The sequence below is a fragment of the Monodon monoceros genome, unplaced genomic scaffold (assembly GCF_005190385.1).
Source record: "Monodon monoceros isolate NGI ecotype Baffin Bay Population unplaced genomic scaffold, NGI_Narwhal_1 Super_Scaffold_13, whole genome shotgun sequence".
Taxonomy (NCBI): Eukaryota; Metazoa; Chordata; class Mammalia; order Artiodactyla; family Monodontidae; genus Monodon; species Monodon monoceros.
Window position 1 is genome coordinate 73,024,958 of NW_021703769.1, and position 21,788 is coordinate 73,046,745.

General features: G+C 48.4%; 1 protein-coding gene across 1 annotated transcript in view; it reads right to left on the reverse strand.

Annotated features, from left to right (window-relative positions):
* Positions 1-578: 578 nt before the first annotated feature.
* GALNT17 (polypeptide N-acetylgalactosaminyltransferase 17) overlaps positions 579-21,788 on the reverse strand; it is a 447,113-nt gene continuing 425,903 nt past the window's right edge. The window contains exons 9-11 of the mRNA XM_029221112.1: positions 18,592-18,687; positions 1,776-1,943; positions 579-987 (exon numbers count right to left, since the gene is read on the reverse strand). Coding sequence (XP_029076945.1) covers positions 859-987; positions 1,776-1,943; positions 18,592-18,687 — 393 coding nt within the window. The 3' untranslated portion in view covers positions 579-858. The remainder of the gene's footprint in view (positions 988-1,775; positions 1,944-18,591; positions 18,688-21,788) is intronic.

Genomic DNA, 21,788 nt, shown 5'->3' on the forward strand with positions numbered 1-21,788 from the left:
CCCCCTGTGCTGTGCTGACGTCAGTCCTTAAGCTCCAGATGGGGGCTGATTGCTGCCCCCGCTGCGGTAGCCACTGTGAGTCCGGGCTCCCCGGCCCCTGGGCAGGCAGAGCAGAATGGGCCCGGCTCCAGCCTGGGGGCCCTCACAGCTGAGGCCACCGCACGTGCTCTCTGCCTCCCTGCTGACAACATACATGGAAGAGCTGGTCCAGGAACATAGGATCCTAGTGCCCAGGTGACCGTGGAAGCATCAGCTCCTTCCAGGTCATCTCGGGGGTGGAGTCCAGAAAAGTCCAAGGCCACCTGCTGGAAAGGTGTGGGGGCTGGCGATCTTGGGCTGTGAACAGGTGTCTGGTTAGAAGCAACCCGGGGGACACTGGGTCTCAGGGCCTCGCTGCCTCCTCAGAGGAGGGGGAGCGAGGCTGTGGCCCAGCACCTCCCCCCCTCCACTTCGTTGAGGGCTCAGGTGGAATTCAGAAGGTGCTGCTGCTGCTACGAGAGATGAGAAAAAGGAGGGGCCCCCGCCTGCCCCAGTCCTGCAAGTGGATGGGAAGAAGGACAGGAGGAGATGCGATGTGTCTCCTCGGCACCAGGTCCGTATCCAGGCTGCAGAATACACGGCTCCTGTGCTCCTAGAGAAGGGTCAGGGAGCTCTGCCAGGGTGCATGAGCCTCAGGCAGCTGGATGCCTGATGGAGAGGCAGTGTCTCCATCTGGGCCCCAGGCTACCCTGGAGAAGCCCCGGGAGGCCCACTGAGCACCACCTGCCGACTCCCTGCTGTTTCTCTCCCAGCGTGGCTGGTCCAGAGGACGCAGACCCTGTCCCGAGGGCCAGGCTCCGAGGGCCCCAGCTCCTTCCACTACTTGATGAAGTTCTTAATCGTCCACCTCTGTCCCGTGCAGCTGCGGAGGATGAGGTCGATGCCAGCCAGGCCTCGGTTCTCCACCTCCAGGCAGCGCCCTGTGCCCTTGTTCATGACGGCGCCATTCTGGGAGCACGTGGGGGTGAGAGGGAGAAGAGACAGACAGAGAGGTGGAGACGGAAAGACAGAGACAGAGACGGGAACAGAGAGACAGGAACAAAGAGACAGAGAGAGACAGAGACAAGGATGGAGAGACAGACAGAGAGATAGACAGAGACAGACAGAGAAAGATATAGAGAATGAGAAACAGAGAGAAACAGAGAGATAGAAACAGAGAGAGACAGATACAAAGAGACAGGGAGAGACAGAGATACAGAGACAGGGAGAGGGGGAGGGAGGGAGAGAGAGAGAGAGAGAGAGAGACTTAACCACCACAGTGCCCGGCACATGGCCCCTCTTGGGGAACAATCCCACCAAAATTCTGTGCACAGGGGGGAGGGATCGTTGGGCCTTTGGACCTTCTCTGGAAACCCTAAAGTCAGAAAATAAATAAGCTTCACCAAGTCTGAGTGGCTGAACCAGGTGAAAGCACTGGTAGGGGATGGTGTCAGGATGGGGGACTGCCCTGGATAGTCTCAATCTGACTTTCTCCATCCCTCTGGCATTTAGAAGATTCCAGAGAAGTCACCCCGAACTCCCTCTCGAGATGTATCAGAACCCAGCCTAGCGCTGCTGCAGGGATCCTGTCTCACAGGGAAAGGCCCCAGTGATTCCACCTGAACCTGGGCAGCAGTCCATGTGCCTAGCCTTAAGCCGGGAGAACTTGGGTTGCACTTTGCTGGCTGCCCTTCCCGGGGGCGCTCGCGGCATCCTCACGTGCTCTGGGCTGCCAGGCCTGTCCGTGGAGCACTTACCTGGATGAAGTTCCAGCGCTTGTACAGGCTGCTCTTGACCTTGTCGCAGTCCAGGAGCTGGGGCAGACGACTCTTGGAGTTGTCCACCAGGCAGCGGGTGTCAGGGAGGAGCGTGGTGGTCCCCAGGGCTCCCAGGTGCAAGAAGCCCTCCTTGGTGTAGCGGGCCAGCTGGGGAGAGAGCAGAGCGGCAGGGCCACGGGAGGTAGAGGTGAGACCACGAGGGACACATGGGTCACCCAGGACTTTGTCCATGCTGCAGTCCCGGCCACCTTCACAGGCCTGTCACACACACACCCAACTCACGGGGGCACCCCGTCCAGGAAGCCCACGGCTTGCTAAGCCTGGATACAGATTCCCTGGGCCACTCCCTGATTTCCTTCTAAGCGTGTCCTCGGTCAATGTTTCAGGAGTCTGGCCTTCTGTTCAACAACGCAGGGAGCAGGAATAAGTGAAAAAGCGGGACATCCGATTTCTAAAGCTTGGCTCTGCTTCCAGCTGGCTGGGCCACCTTGAACAAGTCAACTAACCTCTCTGAGCGTCCATTTCCTCCTCATTTGTAAACTGGGATTAATTAAATCTACCCTGCTGCAAAAGGGCTCAAAGAGTCAGTTCACCGAAGAAGCAACAGGCATATGAAAAAGCATTCAACCTCCTAGGTATTAAAATAAAACAATGAGACACCACGTTTTAAAAAAAGAGATTATTTGTGTTTTGTCAAGGTGAGCCTAAGATGGGCTGGAGAGAGGGTAAATTACTACAACCTTTCAAAAAGGAATTGCAAAATATAAGCAGTGTGCTTTTAAAATGTTTCTCTCCTTTGACCCAATAAATCTACTTTAAAAAATCTTGGGAGGGCTTCCCTGGTGGCGCAGTGGTTGGCAGTCTGCCTGCCAATGCAGGGGACGCGGGTTCGTGCCCCGGTCTGGGAAGATCCCACATGCCGCGGAGCGGCTGGTCCCGTGAGCCATGGCCGCTGAGCCTGCGCGTCCGGAGCCTGTGCTCCGCAACGGGAGAGGCCACAACAGTGAGAGGCCCGCGTACCGCAAAAAAAAAAAAAAAAAAAAAAAAAAAAAAAATCTTGGGAATTCCCTGGTGGTCCTGTGGTTAGGACTCCACACTTTCACTGCCAAGGGTGCAGGTTCAGTCCCTGGTGGAGGAACTAAGATCCCTTCGTAAGCCATGAGGTGCGGCCAAAGAAAAGAAAAATGAAAAAAAAAAAATCTATCCCAAGAAAATAATTACAACTGTGAACAAAAGTTTATGTAGAGGGGTGGGGAGGAGGAGGAATTGGATGAGGGCAGCTAAAAGGTACACACTTCCACTTATAAATAAGTACTAGGGATGTAATGTACAGCATGATAAATATAATTAACACTGGCGTATGTTATATATGAAAGTTAAGACAGTAAATCCTAAGAGTTCTCATCACAAGAAAAAGAATTTCTTTCTGTTTAATTTTGTATCCAGGAGAGATGATGGATGTTCACTAAACTTACTGTGATTATCATTTCATGATGTATGGAAGTCAAATCATTATGCTGTACACCTTAAACTTATAGAGTGCCGTATGTCAGTTATATCAATAAAACTGGAAGAAAAAAGTTTATGTACAGGGTATTTATTGCAATGTTATTTCTAATGATGAAAAGGCAGAAACACCCTAAATGCGCAACCCCGTCCTGGTACTTGCTCCATGTACTGCAACAAATGCTAGGTAGCATTGGGTAGATTCCCAAAACGGCCACATCTTTCTATGCGCCCTGGGCAATATGACTTTGCTGCAATTTCTATTAGGAAGTGGAGTCTGTTTCCTCATCCTTGAATACTGGTTGGCTTTGTGACTTGCTTTGGCCCACAGAATGTAGCAGAAAGGGGGATGCGACTGTTGCTGCATATTTCCATCGTCCTGGAACCCTACCGCCACCATGGCAGTAAGGCCAGGATGGCCTGCTAAAGGATGATAGCCACGTGGTCCAAACAACCAGCCAGTCAACCACGAGACAAGTGGATGAGGTCATCGTAGATCAGGCGGCCCTCAGCCGAGCTGCTGGCTGATGGGAGATGCGTGAATGAGTCCAACCCAAATCATCTGAGCCTGGTCCAGATCATAGAACCATCCAGATGACCCATAGACTTGTAAACAATAAAAAATAAATACATATTGTTTTATGCCACTAAGTTTTGGGGTAGTTGTTATGCGGCAAAAGCTATCTGATACACAGATGACATTGCCTGACACTCCTTCTCACAGCTAGTTGTGAGTCCATACTAGTTTGGCGCCTTGGCCTCTCCTGACTGCCCATGTTGTTTAAAGCCCTGTATTCCAACTTTTGAACAAATACGTTCACCTGTCTTTCACACTCCTTTGGGGCAGGGATCGTGTCCAATTTATTTCATTCTTCCTAGGAGACAATCACAGACCAAGGGCTCCGAACATGTTTGTGAATGAGCACATTACAAATGTGATCAACATCATCATTTACAAAATGCAGCCACAGCTATTCCTTTAAACTCCACAAACATGTTTTGAAGAGTCCTCTATGTGCCCAGGCTGGGGACAGGCACTGAGAATACAAGGATGGGGCTGTATTCCCACTGAGATGATTCCAGGGCAGGTTGGCGAGAGGCAAGCACAATCTTCACGTTGATTCTCATGATCCTATGAGGCGGCTGGAGCAGGAGTGATGATCATTATTAACATACAACGATGCCTAATCCATTACAAAATAATATTACCAGCCAGCATCTATTGGAGGCATACTCTGCCCCATTTCTAAGCATGGTACAGAGAATAAATTATGTAATGTCTACAATAACCTGTGAGGTAGGTGCTATTAACCTTCCCATTTCAAAGAAGAGGAAACAGGCATGAAGACATCTGGTCACCTGGCCGGGTCCTGGCTTTTATCCTTGGGTCCCCAGAGATTCGATGGTTGGAAGCCTTGGCCCAGCAGCTGAGTAGCAGAGGGACCTCGTCTCAGATATCCTGGGTTCCTGAAAGCCTGGGCATTTCTTGCCAGGAATGGAGCAGAAAAGTAGCTCCTCCCCGGGACACAAGTGCCGCATCAGGGGATAAGATGCTCCGCAGGGGCTCTCTCTTCTGGTGAAAGCTGTCAGAAACCCTCTGTTCTGATCCCCAAAGGGAGCCTGCCTGATCCCCTCAGGAACAAGTGACAGGAGTTTATTAAATGCCCTTGAGAGAGAGATGTGGTTAACATGTGTTTTAAACCCAAATTAGTTCCAAATCAGAAGAACTGTTAGAGGCAAAATGGTAAAAAAAAAAAAAAATCAGAAGCCCTGCCCCATCCCTCCTTCAACAATGTCTCTCTGAATGTGTTTAAATTCATCAAATGCAAAGTGATGAATGACAGCAAGCTGCCTTTATGTTCAGAGGAAAGATATACACAGCTGCTTATTGAAATTATGAATCAATCTATTACCCAGCAGGCACGTGAGCGGTGCTAAGAACATTAATTAACTGAGCGTATCTGTGACCCAGATGTTTAAAGAGTGAAGCTAAGTGGCACTGGGAGTTAGAAGCTCTCCTTTCTGAAGTCTTTTAGGACATGAAAACAATAAGACCCAGACTTCCGGGACCTGCAAAAGGCCACATATCCAGCCCCAGGTGAGGAGGGCCCTGCGGGATTTCTTTTCTGGGGGAAGGTGGTTTCTCACACCAGGAACCCGTACAAGGAGGCCACATGCATGGGCTCTGCTGGCCTGGCCAAGGGGCCAGGGTCAGGGGAAAGGTGGTGAGTGCTGAGACCTGACATCCACCAGGTCCCCCAGTTTCCCCAGTCCTGGATTGAGAGCCCATCTAGTCCAGCCCCACCACACCCCACTCCCTAGTACTCCTTCTGTAGGGACCTCCGCTTCCCATCCTCTGCATGTCCAACTTGCTTTCCTGCCTCCAGGGCTTTGCTTCAGCTGTTTCCCTGCCTGGAAATGTTAGTTACTGGGCTCCTTCTAGAACTTTCTGGCTTCAACTCTCCTAGAGCTCAACGCAATTCTCTCCATTCCACAATGTCTCCTTTCATTCTTCCAGCCCCCAGTTACCTCCTCTCCAGTCTTTGGGATGACATGGATCCATATTCTCTGGTGCCTCCCTTCAAGGCATGGAAGAGTCCCATCTCCTCTGGACCATCCTGTGTGCCCATTCACCAGGGGATGGACGTTTGGACTGTTTCCAATTTGGGGTTATTATAAATTATGCTGTTATGAACAGTCCTGTATAAGTTTTTATGTGAACGTCAATTCTCTTGTTTATACGGTTGACCCTTGAACAACACAGGTTTGAACAAGGCAGGTCCACTTACACATGGATTTTTTTCAAGAAATATGTACTACATGATTCTCCGTTGGTTCAACCTGCAGATTCAGAAGCACAGATAAGAAGGGCCAATTTCTCATATATTTCCCCCTAACATCCCAGCTAAGACTCTTCTGGGAACTGAACTGCTGCACTAGGCTTGTAAACTGGTCCCCCTTCCAGCCCTTCACAATTTCCATTTGGCCTTCCCAATGTTGCAAATTCAGATTCTATCATTCCCCGCCTCAACCTTCAATGGCTCCCAGTGCCCACGGATTTATGAATAAACTTGTAACCATGATCTTCTACTATAGGTCCCCAACTCACCTTTTGTTTTAACTCTTTGATTCTCGGCTTAGTCTGACAGATGACTTGCAGTTTCTTAAAAAGAGCCAACAGTCTTTCCTGAATAAATTATAGCCCCACCCTCCCCCTCCCCTATCTCGCTTCGTTCCACAAAGCCACCCCACCATGTGATCTATTTCAGCTTACATGCTTGTGTAATATTAACATGTGTTTCCCTGTTACAGATTTTTGTCATTGTTGTTTTAGTACCGCAGCATCCTACCCATTGTTATATAGCACAAGGACCAAGAAAAGTATCTCGCAAAGAGCAAAAGCTCCATAAATGTCTTTTGAATTGAATGGGATTATTCCAGATTTGGCTGCTGGGCCCATGAGAAATAAATGTCATTATCCACAACCCGAATGCATTAGGAAAAAACCCTCTGAGCTCAAATACAGTTAATTCTCATTTAGGAGGAAAAGGAATTTTCTATTAGAAATGATCTAAGGGGCATGTAAAACTATTAACCCACATTTACCAGCCTTGAGGGAAAACTCAAATATGCAGGTTATAGCCAAGTAAACAAAAACCAGCCAGATAATTGTGGAATAACTCTGGAACACAGCAAAATCTATCAGACTGTCAATAAAAACATGGCTTGCAATGGCTTTCATATTAAGGGTCTTTCTTATCACTTTAAAATCAGGCCTAGTGAGGGTAGAAAACCATTGCTAAATGAAAAATGCAGTTTATCCAGCTTCTAGCCAGGAGACAGAGAGATGGGGTCTGTTGATTCAAAACTGCTTTGGGGTGAATTTATTTGTTTGTTTCATGGCTGAAGCCACAAGAGTGGTTTCTGGTGACTACGTGTACATGTGTACATTTTAAAAAACAAATAGACTTTCTCCATCACTGTCCAGGGCATGCCAGAACTCCAATTGAATACAGAAAAAAAATATTTCCAACTATATCTCAGAGTGGATGCATAGTGGCTGCCTGGGAGCCGGGGTGGAGCAAAGGAGCAGAAGGAATCTCTCGGGTGCAGGGGGTGGGCAGGAATGGAAATGTTCTGTAGTTTGATTGAGCAGGGAGTTCCACAGGTGTGTACCCCCACCAGAACTCCTCAAATTGTACACTTTAAACACATGCAGTTTATTGTACCCACCTTATACTTCAATAAAGTTGATTTAAAAATCTATCTGGGAGCCTGGAAGGCATGCTATGGAACCAGATACAGTTCCTGCAGAGAGAGCCAGCTCCTGGGGGGTGGGATGGTCCCCAGGACCTCTCTCCTCAATCTTCTCCCATCCACCATTATGACCCACCATGCTGGATTCAAGCACGGTATTTCCAGAAAATGCACTTGCTACTTGGAATGAATGGGGAGACATATTTGTGCTACAAAACCTTAGGTTGATTCTCCTGCAGACGGGTCCAGGAGTGGATGGATTGGGGCAGTGTCCCTGGAGGTACGGGAATGGCAGGGTCTGGACCACACAGCTTTGTGGCGAGAGCTGGGGGCCTCTGGGAGAGGAGTCCTGAGGGTGGGGAAGCACCAGGATGAGGGTCGCAAGAGGCAAGTGGGACAGGGGATGGGTGAGCGGTGTAGTCCTGTCCTTCCCAAGGACCAGGAGCAAATTCCTAAGCATGCCTGCCAACCTCACCCTCAATGCTAAATGGGCCAGAGGAGCAAAGACTCTGCTTTTCAATGAGACAGACGCTATTTTTCAGTAAGCAGATGCGTGTCTTTCTTGTCTCTATCTGTGAAATAGGAAGGTAGGATTATATCCTGGTACGGTATGGAAATGCTGGTAAACATTTTTTTCCCTTTTCAGCTGATCTTAGTTAAATCTGTCTCACCTTCTCATTCTGCCAATTCAAACAGCAGCCTGGCTTTGTGCTGTGTCATCAAAGGAGACAGCATATTATATGGTTAAGGACTCAGACTCTGGAGCCTGTTTAAGAAATCCAAGCTCTGCCACTAACTAATTTTATGACCCTGGGCCAGTTACTTTGTCTTCTGGAAGTCTGTTTCCTCATCTTCAGAATGGGGCTAATTTTAGGATTTATCTCATGGGGTAGTTATGGAACCAAACAAATTAGTGAGAAGAGGATGTGGTGTATAGTAAACCCTGTGTGTCTGTTACCCTTCTTTCCCCAAACCTCACACACCAGTGGAGAACTGGGGCCTTGTTCCTGCTTCACTACAGATTCCTCTTCCTCCCTCTCGGCTGGCTCCTGTGTGGGCTCCCGGGGCCAGCATCTCCCAGCCCTAGTTCCTTCCCGACACTCAGCCACTCCAGGCTTCCCACTGTCTCCAGAACCATTTGCCCAGGGGAGGCTGCCCCAACGGCTTCAGCAATACTGCCGGGCAGCCCAGGACCCTCAGGCAGCTACACAGCCCATCAAGCTCCCTTGGGCTGGGTGTGTGCGTTTCTTGGGTAGGACGCCTGACCCCCCATCCCCCACTGCTCTGCTCCTGTCCTTCCCCTCCCCTCCCCCACTTCCCTTCCCTGGTTTGGTCCAGACCCTACATGCCCTTGCCTGGAATGGGCCAGATTCCTGAAAGGGTTGGGCCTTGAATTGGACTCTTGATACTCAGCATCCCCAAAGCCACTGTGTGATCCACGGATGCCTGCCCTAGGGCATTAGCGCCCATGGCCTCTCTCTTGGACTCTGTCCCTCCTGCAGTGCCTCTGCAGTGGGGGAAGAAGAGCTCAGCCTGTTTTCTGCTCCTGGCATGCTCCCTGATGAATCCAGGCAAACCATCGGCTAGAAGCCAGCCTAGATCAGCCTGCACCACCCGAAAATCCAGAGCCTTAACAGAGGAGTTAGACGTGGGCCTGGTTATGACGTGCACACATGAGAGCGGGTGTGAAGATGCTCTGATATGGAACCAGCCCCAGAGATTTAGGACGAGGTTTCCATCATCACTGAACACCCATCATACTCCGGGCCTTGTTCTGGGGGTGTTCATTCGTTCATTGGCAGGATGTTATTTAACCCATGACAATGACCCTACAAAAGTCAGGGCACGCCCCCTTTTTTTTTTCCCAATGCAGACACTTATGTTTTCCGTCGGTTCTAGAAGCCCAAACTCCCACTGGCATGGTGGTTCCTTTCATGCTGCCCATCTCCAGCCTCCCAGCTGAGCCCACCAGCGTATCCTGGTGCTTGTCCCAGCCTGAAGCCACCCTGGGCTCACCCCAGGGCCACCACACAGGCTTGGCCAAAGCATCTGGCCCCTTCCCCCTGCCCCAGGAGTTAACCGGCCATTTGTGTGTCCTTCATTCAACATTAAACATTTGGACGTTGCCCACCATGTGCCACGGCCTCTTCATGTTCCACGGAGAGAACACGTCCCCGGAACTCCCTGGAAGGATGCCCTTCCCTGGAATTTGGGGGCTTCAACATTGTAAGCTATGCTAGGTGAGCTAGAAATTGTAGGTCTTGGAGGGTAAACCTGGGCTGGTGGATCAGTTGATTTCCATGTCTCTGTTGAGGCGAATTCATAAATTCCTCTTAGGAAAAAAAAAAAAAAGCTTACATTTCTGCTCCAATATCCCATAATTCGATGCAGGGGAAAATATAGTTTTACTCAAATTCAGATGATAGACATCTACTTTCTGAGCATTAATTCTCACTGTTCTCTAGATCTTCCACTAATGTTTTAGAAACATAGCTAGTTTCTTTTTGTTTAGTCTTTTATTCCCCTTATTCTGCTTTTAAACATGCTTCCAAGTGCCAGCCTCTCGTAGCCACTTCATCTGTCTTCTCACCTTCCCTCAAAGCCGAGCTTCCGGAAAGTTCTCTGCATCATGTCTCCACTTCCTCACCTCCCTTTCTCCCCAGCTCCCAATCCAGTCTGGCTTCCTCTTACCCACGGTTTTCTTGTTACTGCATTGAACATGCAGTGCAGTCTGGCTACTGGCCCTCTGGGCAGCCGTGTTTGGCTCTGCTCTTCCTTGGTTGGTGTGACACCCACCTTTCTGGTGTCCAGTGCTCTGGCCCCATCACCCACTAAATGTGGAGCCACACTAGGGTCTGTCCTAGGACCCCTGGCCCGTTGCCCCCTGGGATGCACCTGGAGCCCCATCGGCCTCTGCAGCTCTGCCCTCAGCACTGAGCTGGAGTGTTCAGCTACCTGGGGAGGACACCACGCTGGGATTCCCAAAGCCCCACCCCCAAACTCACATGGCCCACAACAGAACTCAGCGGTCCACCGTGTGGGTGGAATCCCAGCAAAGTGTCTCATACTTGGCACTCTGGACAACCCTAGCTCCTGAGCCAGGCAGATGGTACAATGACAGTCTAGAACCTTCAGCCACCCACACTTCAGTCTTCCTTTTGCCTAGTCTGATGGAAACCCAGACTCCAGAGGCCCCGCCATCCTGTACCAATGGCCTAAACTCCACTAGCCCTAAACTCTTTAGCGAGAAATAAAATATTGCCTCTTCCATATCAGTAAACAAAGGATGTTGCAGTCCTCAGCGATTGCAGCCACCTCGACGGTGAGCCCTGAGGGAACTCAGGAAGGAAACAGAGAATACCTGCCGTCTAGCAGTCATCAAACTGCAGCCACCCCAGACGGTGCAGCCTCAGAATAAGAAAACACAGGATACTGGCCCCAGATAGCAGAGGTGCATATCAAAGGAATGGTGTCACTGAGCCCAGACTCTTGCATCTTCCCATACATAGAAAAGTGCTAAATTCCGTGACTTGAGAAGTCTAGTTTTCTTTTATTTACAGTAACATTTTCTTCTGACTACCTGGGGTTGTTGTAAAAACTCCTACATATCCTGGGTTCCCCCCTTCCTCTTTGGAACAGTTTTCTCAGCGTTTATCTGAGAGGCTGTCTCTCGGGCTCGAAGTTCTAAGAATGTCTGCCGAATAAAACATAACTCTCAACTTTTAGGTTGTGCATTTTGTTTTCAGTCGACATTAGGATCCACCCTTAATTCTGGTCAGCCATGTTCTCAGACCCTCTTCATTTCAAACAAGCAGTGTCTTTGAAAATAATCACTCAACAGATACCACTGCTCCAAAGAGAAATCAAAACTCTGAACTGAACGGTCAGGGGACAAGACTGTTCAAACATTTTGTATTTGCTCTTCTGCATCTCATGGTGCTAAGACCACAAAGACCTTTTTACTAGGTGGTTTCACCTTCCCCCTTGTCCTTCAGAAGCAGCAATGTTGTTTCCTTATTAATTCGGTGATATGAAAACCACCTAAGAAAGCAACATATTTCTTTGAAAAAAAAAAAAAAAGGCTGAAAGCAAGCCTCAGAAATGATAATGGTTGTTTGAGGGTGGTAGGATTATAGATGATTTAAATTTGTCTTTTTCAAATTCACCATAATGCTGTCGCACCTTTAGGGAACAAGAAAAAGATTGGCAGTGACTCGCTTTGAATTTAGTAGCTCTGGGCAAGGTAGGAAGGCTCAGTTGCTAATGTGGCCACCACCCTAGTGTTCCATCTGATTTCATTATTCCAAGCCTAACAGCAACACAAAACCTGCCTGCATCACTTTTCGTGTCTGGAGGAAGATTAACTCAACTTCTAAGGAGATGGAAATTTCCTGGTGGTCCAGTGGTTAGGACTCCGTGTTCTCACTGCCGAGGGCCTGGGCTCGATCCCTGGCTGGGGAACTAGGACCCCACAAGCCCCACAAGCCCCTCGGAGTGGCCCAAACAAACAACACCCAATGATTTCCAAGGAGATGTAAAATTTTAACTAAGAATCTTCACTGGAAAACGACTTGGGATTGTAACTCCGATTTTCTGGAAAGACTAGCTCATCAACCCATCCTGGCGAGAGAGAAAAAGTACAGGAATTCCTCCGTAACCTGGAGTCCCCCTTAAGCAAAATCAAATACATGTGTCTGTAGTTCTGTATGCCATTTAGGACATCAAGCATCCCTGTTCCCTGTATGTGGTCTGTGAGATCTACTTTTCAGGGATGATTAGAAAGTGGGAACCAAGGACTGGAAATAGAAAAGCAAAGCAAAGCAGATGGCGGAGAAAGAGGCTTGGGTCTCTCGCTAAGTCTTGGGAAAGTCTCAGGGAGCAGAAAGCAAGTAACCCTGCTCTCCTTCGAGGTCTGGGAAGAGGGTGGGCGTGAGGGATGCCCACACGGGCTAGATGATGGCACAGCCTGGGATGCAGGAGCTAACAGCCCTGAAATAATAAAACCAGAAACATTTTGAATGTTTGGAGAGAAGATGAGTCAGAGGAACAGAAAAAGAGAATCTGCCGTGAAGCATAACGGATTTATAAGTGTCGCACCGGAATGCGGGGCAGGGTTTTTCAAAATATTGCGTAAAAGATGGGAAGTGGAAATATTGCAGCTCAGAACCTCCGAGACGTCAACGCTTCAGCACCGGTACTGTCTCTCCTGCTTTCCGTTGTCTCTTTTTTGTGTGTGTAGGTTTCCCAAACGTAAACCATACCTGCCCTCGCTCCTCCAACCCTGTTTTCCCACTGCGTCTAAGGTGGCTCTGCTTTGACCTCGTGGTGGTTTCCAGGAATCGAGGGATTACAGGGTTTGCTTCTTACCAAATGTGGGAGGCTTGCTCCCAGAATCACGGGCCTGTTTGCTGGGGCAGAGCCATCTTGCCCTGGGTGCTAACCCCTATGTGCTCTCCGTGGCTCCGTCCCCTGAGCCCACCACTTACATGACTTCACCTGGAAGCCAAGGCTGCTGGATGTCATTAACTTCTGCATTTTCCGAGTGCCCCCCACAGGCTAAGCTCTGTCACTCCGTGGGGCACTAGCGCCTTATTGGCAAAATGCATCATCGTGACAAGGTGTTTGGATGATGGATTGCTTAAACGATGAAGCCATCAAGGAATAAGTCCAAGATGAGATTACATTTAATTATGGGGTAAAAGAATTCTCATCTGTCATTCTGTTGATGAATTAACTGAGGGAGGGAATGTGAGCTTCTCAGAAAAGAGGGGAGAGGAAGACTAAACGTACTGACCGGAGGACAAACAGGGGAGACCTGTGATACCCTCCCAGGAACCCACTGGACAGGAGAGTTCCTTGGAACAAAGCCTGACTTCTCTCAATTCCTCTCCAAGGTGCACACCTCGTCTTAAGAACATCATTTACAGCTTGTAGCTCTTTCAAAGAGCGTTCCGTGGAGTCCCCAGGGCCACTGCACTGGAATGCTTGCTGGTCATGCTCTGTCCATGGTGGGGCTGCTGGAAGCTGTGGTCAGTCCACAGCTCGGGAGGGAGGAGCCCACACTGGAATTGGTGATGCTGTATGGGTGGTCCCCATGACCAGTGAAGCTGGTCCTCAGGTTGGATGTGTCGCCCCTACGCATGCTTCAAGTCTTTCTTCCATGCCTTGCTGGGAGCTAGAGAACGTCTGGGGGCTCAAGAATGTGAGACACGTCCCCTCCCACGAATGTACAGCCCAGCATCCAAGACCAGGAGTCACAGGATGGTTTGGAAAGTGGCCTGGCATTACCTGAATCTCAACTTTCAAAGCGGCTGGGGGAGTCACTACTTACCTGATAGGATAAACGTTACCCAAACCAGAAATGGGTTTATTGTCAGCCTTTTGTTCCCTGTCTCAATCCAGCCACGGCACCGGCCCATGAAGCTGCATCACTGGGACCTCGGGCAGCAGCTCGGTCACAGGGACTTGAGAGCACCACGAAATGAAAGAATGATGCCCCGGGCCCAGCCCTGCCTACCTTGTTCTCCCTTCTTGACCTCCGCCCTCAAGGGAAATCAGAATGGGGAAGGTTGACAGGTTGACCAGGTGGGCTGGTAGAGAGAACAGGAAGGGACTGGCAGAGGAGGGCAATCCCACGGCCGATATCCCTGCAGGGAGACCTTAGCTGCTGCACTGAAGGGACCCACAGGGACCTGGGCCCAGGATGGCAAAAGCTGGGAGTGTGTGGGAGAGCCCTGGGCCTCCCTAGACAAGACCTACCGCTCCGAATGGGTTCAAGCCAACACCGAAGGCCGACACTGTGCCCTTGACGTCTGTTTCTTTTATGCTTGTGATATAAAATTTATTTTAAAATAATTGTAAGATAAAAAGACAGCCAGCTTAAAGAAAAAGAAATTTAAATAAAACACTGGCTCAGAAAAGAAATGGCTGTTTGTCTAATGCAAATTAGTAAGCAGACAAGAGCAAGGCTGGTCACTCGCTCGTGATGGAGCAGGCTCTCTGAGTGGCTGGGAACCGTTTCCATCTTGTTGACAAACACATGTTGCAAGGCAGGAAATTACCCTCCTCAGTGCCTATTTTATCTCTGTTTAATTGCTGTTTGATAATAAATTACAACATAGAGTCCATTAATTAAACTAACAATGTCTGTGGAACACCAATTCCTTCTTCTGGGAGTTGCCTTGTTACGGGAGCTTTGATTCAGTTTGTTTGCCCAACAGCACTTTATGAAGTGGTTTAAAAAGATGCCAAGGCACGTGACTGGTGGGGCAACACTGCTAGCCTAGGGGGAGCGGGTTTGGGCAGGAGGGGGAGGAAACCTTGGCGAGCGTGAGGAAGGGCAGCCTGGCAGCTGGAGAGCAGTACCAAGGATGCACTCTAATTCAGAACATGTGGTGGAAGAGAAAAAACCAAAATGAAACATTAGGTCTACTTTCAGAAAATCAGCTGCTGGACAACGACCACGGTCCCCACTTACAGGAATTCATCGCAGAGTTGGGGGGCGGGGGAGCAAAGACCAGCCTGATCTGGTTTGCCATTCCATCATCAACTAAACAGAAGGAGAATTCATTTGGGAAAGTTCTGCATGCAGGTGGAATGGGTGAACGATGAATTCTAGATATTTCCCAACAAAGCCCCCTGTACTGGGCTGTGAAGGCCACCAGCTCCCAGCAGGAGAGGAGAACTTGGTGCCCGGCTCCTGTCCTGGCAGGGAGTAGGCAGGTAGTCACCAGGGCAAAGACGCTCCTAACATTTCACCTGTGCTGTCTGGAAGGTAGGCTACCTGGGCATTCCAGCTGGATGGGTTTAGCAGGTGACCAGGTGGGACCTTGAGGGAGGAGATGCAACACGAGTAAAGGCTCTGGACAGAAGGGGTTGGAAGGTCAAGTTCTCAGAGAACTGCCCCAGACCGTTTGGAGATGTGGGCATCACAAGGGTGTCAGACCGGGGTTCTGGGTAGTCAGGGTACATGGGGAGGGCAGGGGGCCCTGGGAGGAGGTGGCCGCAGGGCTATGAAAGGCAGATGCAGCAGCCTTCATGTCCTGGCCCTCAGGTTCAGCCAAAAACTTCCTGAGTGGCTTAGAAAACCTTCCCCTGAAACACCCAGGTAAAAAGGCACTGCTTCGAGCCATAGGAGGAAGCCCTCAGGTCTCTGGGAGACATTTATTGGACCATCTTTACTCCTTTTCTCATTCACAGAAGTTGGCTTCATGGGCTGGTTTTTGACTACGCAAATCCCTGCACGTGATAGTGTCTGCTACCTCACAGTTAATAAGCACTCAGTTCAAGTGGGACCTCTTCAGAAGGTCGGACGAGGAAACCTGGGAGTTCAGCGTTCTAAAAGCTACTCCTGGCATTTCCCAAAATGATGCTCACGTACAGCATTGTGGCCCAGAAGTGGGCATCTCCAAGGCTCAGTGTCCAGGCTCCAGCTGCCCTCCTGGCCCAGTACCACCACGTCACCATCTCCTCTCCCAGCCATCCCGCCCGAGACTAGTGGGGGTGGCTAACTGGCTTGTCATCTGACCTCTCCCAAGACGCAGCCTCTTAAATGGCTGACACAACCATTCCCTTCAGGCCACAACTCCCCACCTCCATTTCCCCGGCCACCAAGACTTTTAGGGTACTTTACTCCTCCAGACCCTGGGAGGGAAGAACTGGAGAGTCAGTAGGGACTGAAGGTCAGGATGGCTCCAGAGCGTCCATCCCTCTCTGAACTCCTCCAGGACTGGCTGTGCCTGATCTAAACATATCATTAGGGCTTCCCTGGTGGCGCAGTGGTTGAGAGTCCGCCTGCCGATGCAGGGGACATGGGTTCATGCCCTGGTCTGGGAAGATCCCACACGCCATGGAGCGGCTGGGCCCGTGAGCCATGGCCGCTGAGCCTGCACGTCCGGAGCCTGTGCTCCGCAACGGGAGACGCCACAACAGTGAGAGGCCCACGTACCGCAAAAAAAATTAAATAAATAAATAAATAAATAAACATATCATTACCACACTGCCCCCCACCACAGCAGCAGATGAACCTTCAAGGGCTCCCCAGTGCCCTCAGGGTCAAGTCTCAAACTCTCCAGGACAGCATCCTCGCATCACTGGGAACTTGTTAGAAATGCAATATCTCAGCGCCCCCCACTCCCCCCCCGACTCAGAAACTCTGAGGTTGGGGCCCAGGAGCTGGTGCTGTCATAAGCCTTCCAGGTGATTCTGCTGCACACTGACGTGTGAGACCCAGTGCCTTGGAACATGTCTTATGAGGTCTTGGAGAGCCGCCTCTCCATCTCTCTTCTGCCTCATCTCAGCACGTCTTTCCCTCTTGTATTCTACGCCCTGGCCAAACTGGGCCACCTCTGCCTCTTAGCACCCAGCATCCCCGGCTATCTCACTCTTCTCACATCTTCTACGCTGTAGGTTTCCTGGTCTTTCCTCCTCTAGTCTAAACCGCTTGAGAGCAGGGGCTGTATCTTATCAACTGCCAAATACGTCGTCACCAGTGTCTGCAGTAGGTGCTCAAGACCCATCTGTTGAGGGAAGGAAGAAATGAATGGATGAAGACACTGGGCTCTTCAGTGCATCTTGCCTTTGATGTTAAAGCTCTGTTTCTCCATGGAAGGAAGCAAGTCTAGGCTTCCTGGTCGTTCTTCTACTCCCTGCGGGCACTTTTAGGCAGTGGTAGGGCTCAGGAAATTTTCTGCAATTAAATGGACTGGATTTGAACTTAAAATGCTTGGGTTGTGCTGGAGAGCCTGCTCCAGCACAACCCAAAAGAGCCTGTTCACAGGCACTTGCTCCTCTGTGCCTCAGTTTCCTCATGCTGCCTGCTTGCCTCCTAGAGTGACCGCAAGGAGAAAAGGAGCAAATTCAGCCTGGCGTTACTTGTCCACTTTCAGAGGACACATCACACACTGAAGGGAGCGGAGGGTCTGGATTATGAGAACTACCTGCGGTGATAGGAAAGGAAATACAGCTCTTTTTCCAGATGCTGGCTTAATGGGAAAGCAAAAGTGCTCTGAGCAGAGAGAACCACGAGCCATAAATGCACGCGAGAGTCTGTGTGTATGACCGATGAACGTGAACTTGGCACGTAAGGTGTGTGTCCATAAAACATGAGAGAGATGAAGGGAGCTTACGGGGCATTCTGTCCACTGTCTTCCTTTTATAGATGAACAAACAGAGATTGTGAGTCTGGCTTAGAACCAACCATCTTGTGCTCCTATGGGATTGAATATGTTTTTCCAGTTTGTAGCTTGCCTTTTATTACTATCGGTTGACATAAAATTGGTTCAAACTTTGATGCATGTCAAGTCTAATGACATTTTTGGATATATTTTCTCCCGGTTCTAGAGGATTTCTGCTAAGCTCTTGGTGCACACACCCATATACACGCGCGCGCACACACACACACACACACACACACACACACACACACACTGAGGGCTAGCACAAAGCTGTCAAAGGAAACTCATTTACCAGGCTCTATTTTTACTCTGTTGGTTGATTGTTTTGCCCTTTTTGGTTATCTTTGCTATCTCCTGGGAGATCAGAAGACACGTGTGTTCTTTGAAATATTACTGCAAGCACATTTCTCCTTCTCAATCAGTGCTTGGCACTTGTACCAGCACTTACAGACCAGGCCATGCTTACCACCAAACTGGTGATGGCCTTTCAGAACAGAGATATCAATCAGATTCTCATGAGAGAAGCTGCTAACTCTTTGAAGTTGTAAACAGGCATATTTGGTTATAATTAAACATATGTACACGTGGCATCCATTTGCCTATTAGCAAATGACACAAATTGTATGCAGTCTCCTTTCAGTAGGAAATGTGCCCATTGATCCTCTTAATATCTGTGTTGATGCTACCACTTGTGAATCTTTTCCCTGGTCTCTATAAGAGAAACCACCAGAAAGCCTCTCGGTTGCTCAGAACAGGTAACAATTACCAAAGTAGAGGACAGAAGTTCCCAGAAGTCCTTCAAATCCCCTGTAGGTCCGGTGAACTTACTCCCTTCCTGATCAGAGACGGGCTCCTACCTGGGGTCCCCAGCCATGGCACGGGTACAGTATTGCTGTGTGGTTCTCCAGCGGCCCCTGGTCCAAGCAGACGTCTTTTGCCTTGCTGTTGCGAAGCTGCAGGAAGAGGCAAAACATGACCCGTCAGAGCTCATCTGGTGGAGCTACTACTCCCCATCCACTGCTCCACTGTGGCTTGGTTCTGACTTCTTGATGCAAAGGCCATGAGACCCACACCCCCGCCCCCAAGTAAGGACCGAAGCTTCAGTCTGTGAGGTGATCACTTTAGCAACAAAGTCCTCCAGTGGGTGGTGTGGGTACTGGCCCTCTGCCTGTGACCCACACACATGCACATAGCTCCCCCATCCCCAGCACAAAGGAAGATCTCAGAGAACCTTTGGACATAGGAACATTGACTACACATTGGTTATCCAAGTGGACCCCGGTACCAGCACTGGTTTCCACAACCCTGGGAACCACGGGTCAGCTTTTCAGGTCATTACTGGCATAGAGGTATGAAAAATAGTAATCAAAAGAGAAAGAAAAAATCTTGCCATCAGGAAAAGCTCAGGCAACATTCATTCATATATTCAAAAAATATTTACTGAATGCATACACTGGACCAGGTACCATTCTAAGTGTTTGGAATGAATCTGTGGAGGAAAAAACTTACCTAAGAACTTACCTGTAAGTTCTTACCTAATTTGGATGTAAGAACTTACCTAATTTGGATCTCCAGGCCCACTGTGATTCTATACTGGTGTCCATCCCACCCACCACCTGAAATCTCAACCAGTGGGAAAATGGCAACATTGTTGGTCTACCCCATACATCTGAGCCCCCTCCAGATTATATTCTCCATGGAAACCAAACTAACCAGGGATAAATCAAGAAGAGAGGCACGGGGCAATCTGCTTTTGCGCACCCAAGTTGTGTCTGCGTTCAGACAACTGAGCAGACTTTTAATAACTTTTTAAAAAAGATTTAAAAAGTAACACCATCTCATTGAGATGTTTTGGAAAATACAGAGGAAAGTAACAATGGTTCACAATCCTCTTACTCAATTTTTTTCCCCAATTACGGACAATTTAATTTTGTTCCGTTTTGGCTGTAATGAGCAACAAAGCATAAAGCTTTGTTCACGTTTCAGGTTTCCTTAAGAATAGACTCCTAGAACTGAGACCACGGTATCAAAGGGTGTGGAGACCTTAATGTTCTTAAAACATGCTGCCCAACTGCTTTCTGGAAGCTTCGGACTAATTGATATTCCTATCCAGAAGGTATGTAAATACTTAACCAGTCCTGAGTTTCACCATTTAAAAGTATTGTGTTGATCAAAGTGTACAAACTTCTAATTATGAGTAAGTTCTGGGCATCTATGTACAGCATGGTAATTATAACTGACAATATTGATAGCAACATACTTGACAGTTGCTAAGTGAGCAGATCTTAAATGTTCTCACCACAAAAAAGAAATGGTAATTATGTGGCATGTTAGCTAATGCTATGGTGGTCATCATTTTGCAATATATAAGTGCATCAAATCAACAAGTTGTACAGCTTAAACTTATACAATGTTATATGTCAATTACATCTCAAAGCTGGACAGAGAGAAAGAAAAAGAACATCAGCTTGGGAAAAAAAATCAATGGGGGAGAGTTCTTTGTGTGTGTGTATGTGTGTGTGTGTGTGTGTGTGTGTGTGTGTGTGTGTGAGCTACAAGTTTCAAGCCAGAGGAAAAGCAGCTTCTGATATCTATCACCCCTTTTCTCTTGGAAACCAATTCCTTATATTAAATCCCATGTTTGAAATACCTAGGATAGATTCTCTTTTTCTTTCTTTCTTTCTCTCTCTCTTTCTTTCTCTTTTCTTTCCTTCTTTCTTTTCTTTTTTCTTTCTTTCTTTCCTTTCTTTCTTCCTTCCTTCCTTCCTTCCCTGTAGCATTCTTTTTATTTATTTATTTATTTATTTTTTGGCGGTACACGGGCCTCTCGCTGTTGTGGCCTCTCCCGTCCCGGAGCACAGGCTCCGGACGCGCAGGCTCAGCGGCCATGGCTCACGGGCCCAGCCGCTCCGCAGCATGTGGGATCCTCCCGGACCGGGGCACGAACCTGCGTCCCCTGCATCGGCAGGCGGACTCTCAACCACTGTGCCACCAGGGTAGCCCCGAGGCATTCTTTTTAAACCCAAGGTTCCAAAAGTCCATAAAGAGGGATGTAGAGAGAAGTGATGAATCAGACCTATTAAACAACATTCCCAAAGTTGGTCCCAAGAGAGCTGTCTTTAAAGAACTGCAAAGCTAGCTTAGGAGACAGCACTATGACTTTAGTTCTTTTATAGATGCTCTAAGGAAACGCTTGTTGCCAGTGCTTTCGATGGTGCAAAGATTAATTACATGGAAAAGCCCAGACAACTTCTGAGTCAAAACGTAATTCAGAAGAGTTAGATTTTTGAAAGTGATGAAATTTTAGAAATACCTTTACCAATGTATCTTGGTTTTATTTTTCTTTTTATGTATACATAAGAGCAATATGGTAAAAATGTCTACTGAAGTCTAACAAAGCATTTAAACTAAGCGTTAAATAAAAATTAGAGGTGATAAAAATTAATAAAAAATATTACTGTTTGAGAGCAGACAAAAGATATCCTGTTTTTATAAAGTTATACTAAATAGTAAATTGGAATGCTTCATGTTTAGCAATTATTCCCTTTTTGAGAATTACCTATGTATTTTCCCATTGGGATCTCAAGTGGTTTCATTATAGATTTGTAAGAGCTCTTTACATATTAAGGATATTAATGTTTTTGTGGCATATGTGTTCCATATAATGATTTCAGAAAGCCAGGCTTTTAAATTGTGTTTCTCATGTTTATGCAAGCACATCTCTCATTCAGTAACTTAATAAATCTTTATTGAGGGCCTGGTACTGTGCTAAGTGTAACGAGCACAAAGATAAAAAAAAAAGAGTCCCTGCTCTGAAGCATGGTCTGGAGAGAGAGACAGACACAGGAAGAGCTAGTACAATGACTGAATTATGCCAGGGCAGCAAGGAGCCTGCCTTCACCCCATCTGAGGGCTTCAGAGACTAAGGGGAGATGACTCCTGAGCTAAATGTTAAAGAGGATTAAGTGGAAGAGATGCCGGCAATGTTCTGTTTTTCGCCCGGGGGACGGCTACATGGATTTTTGCTTTATATTGTTATGTTGCACATGTTTGG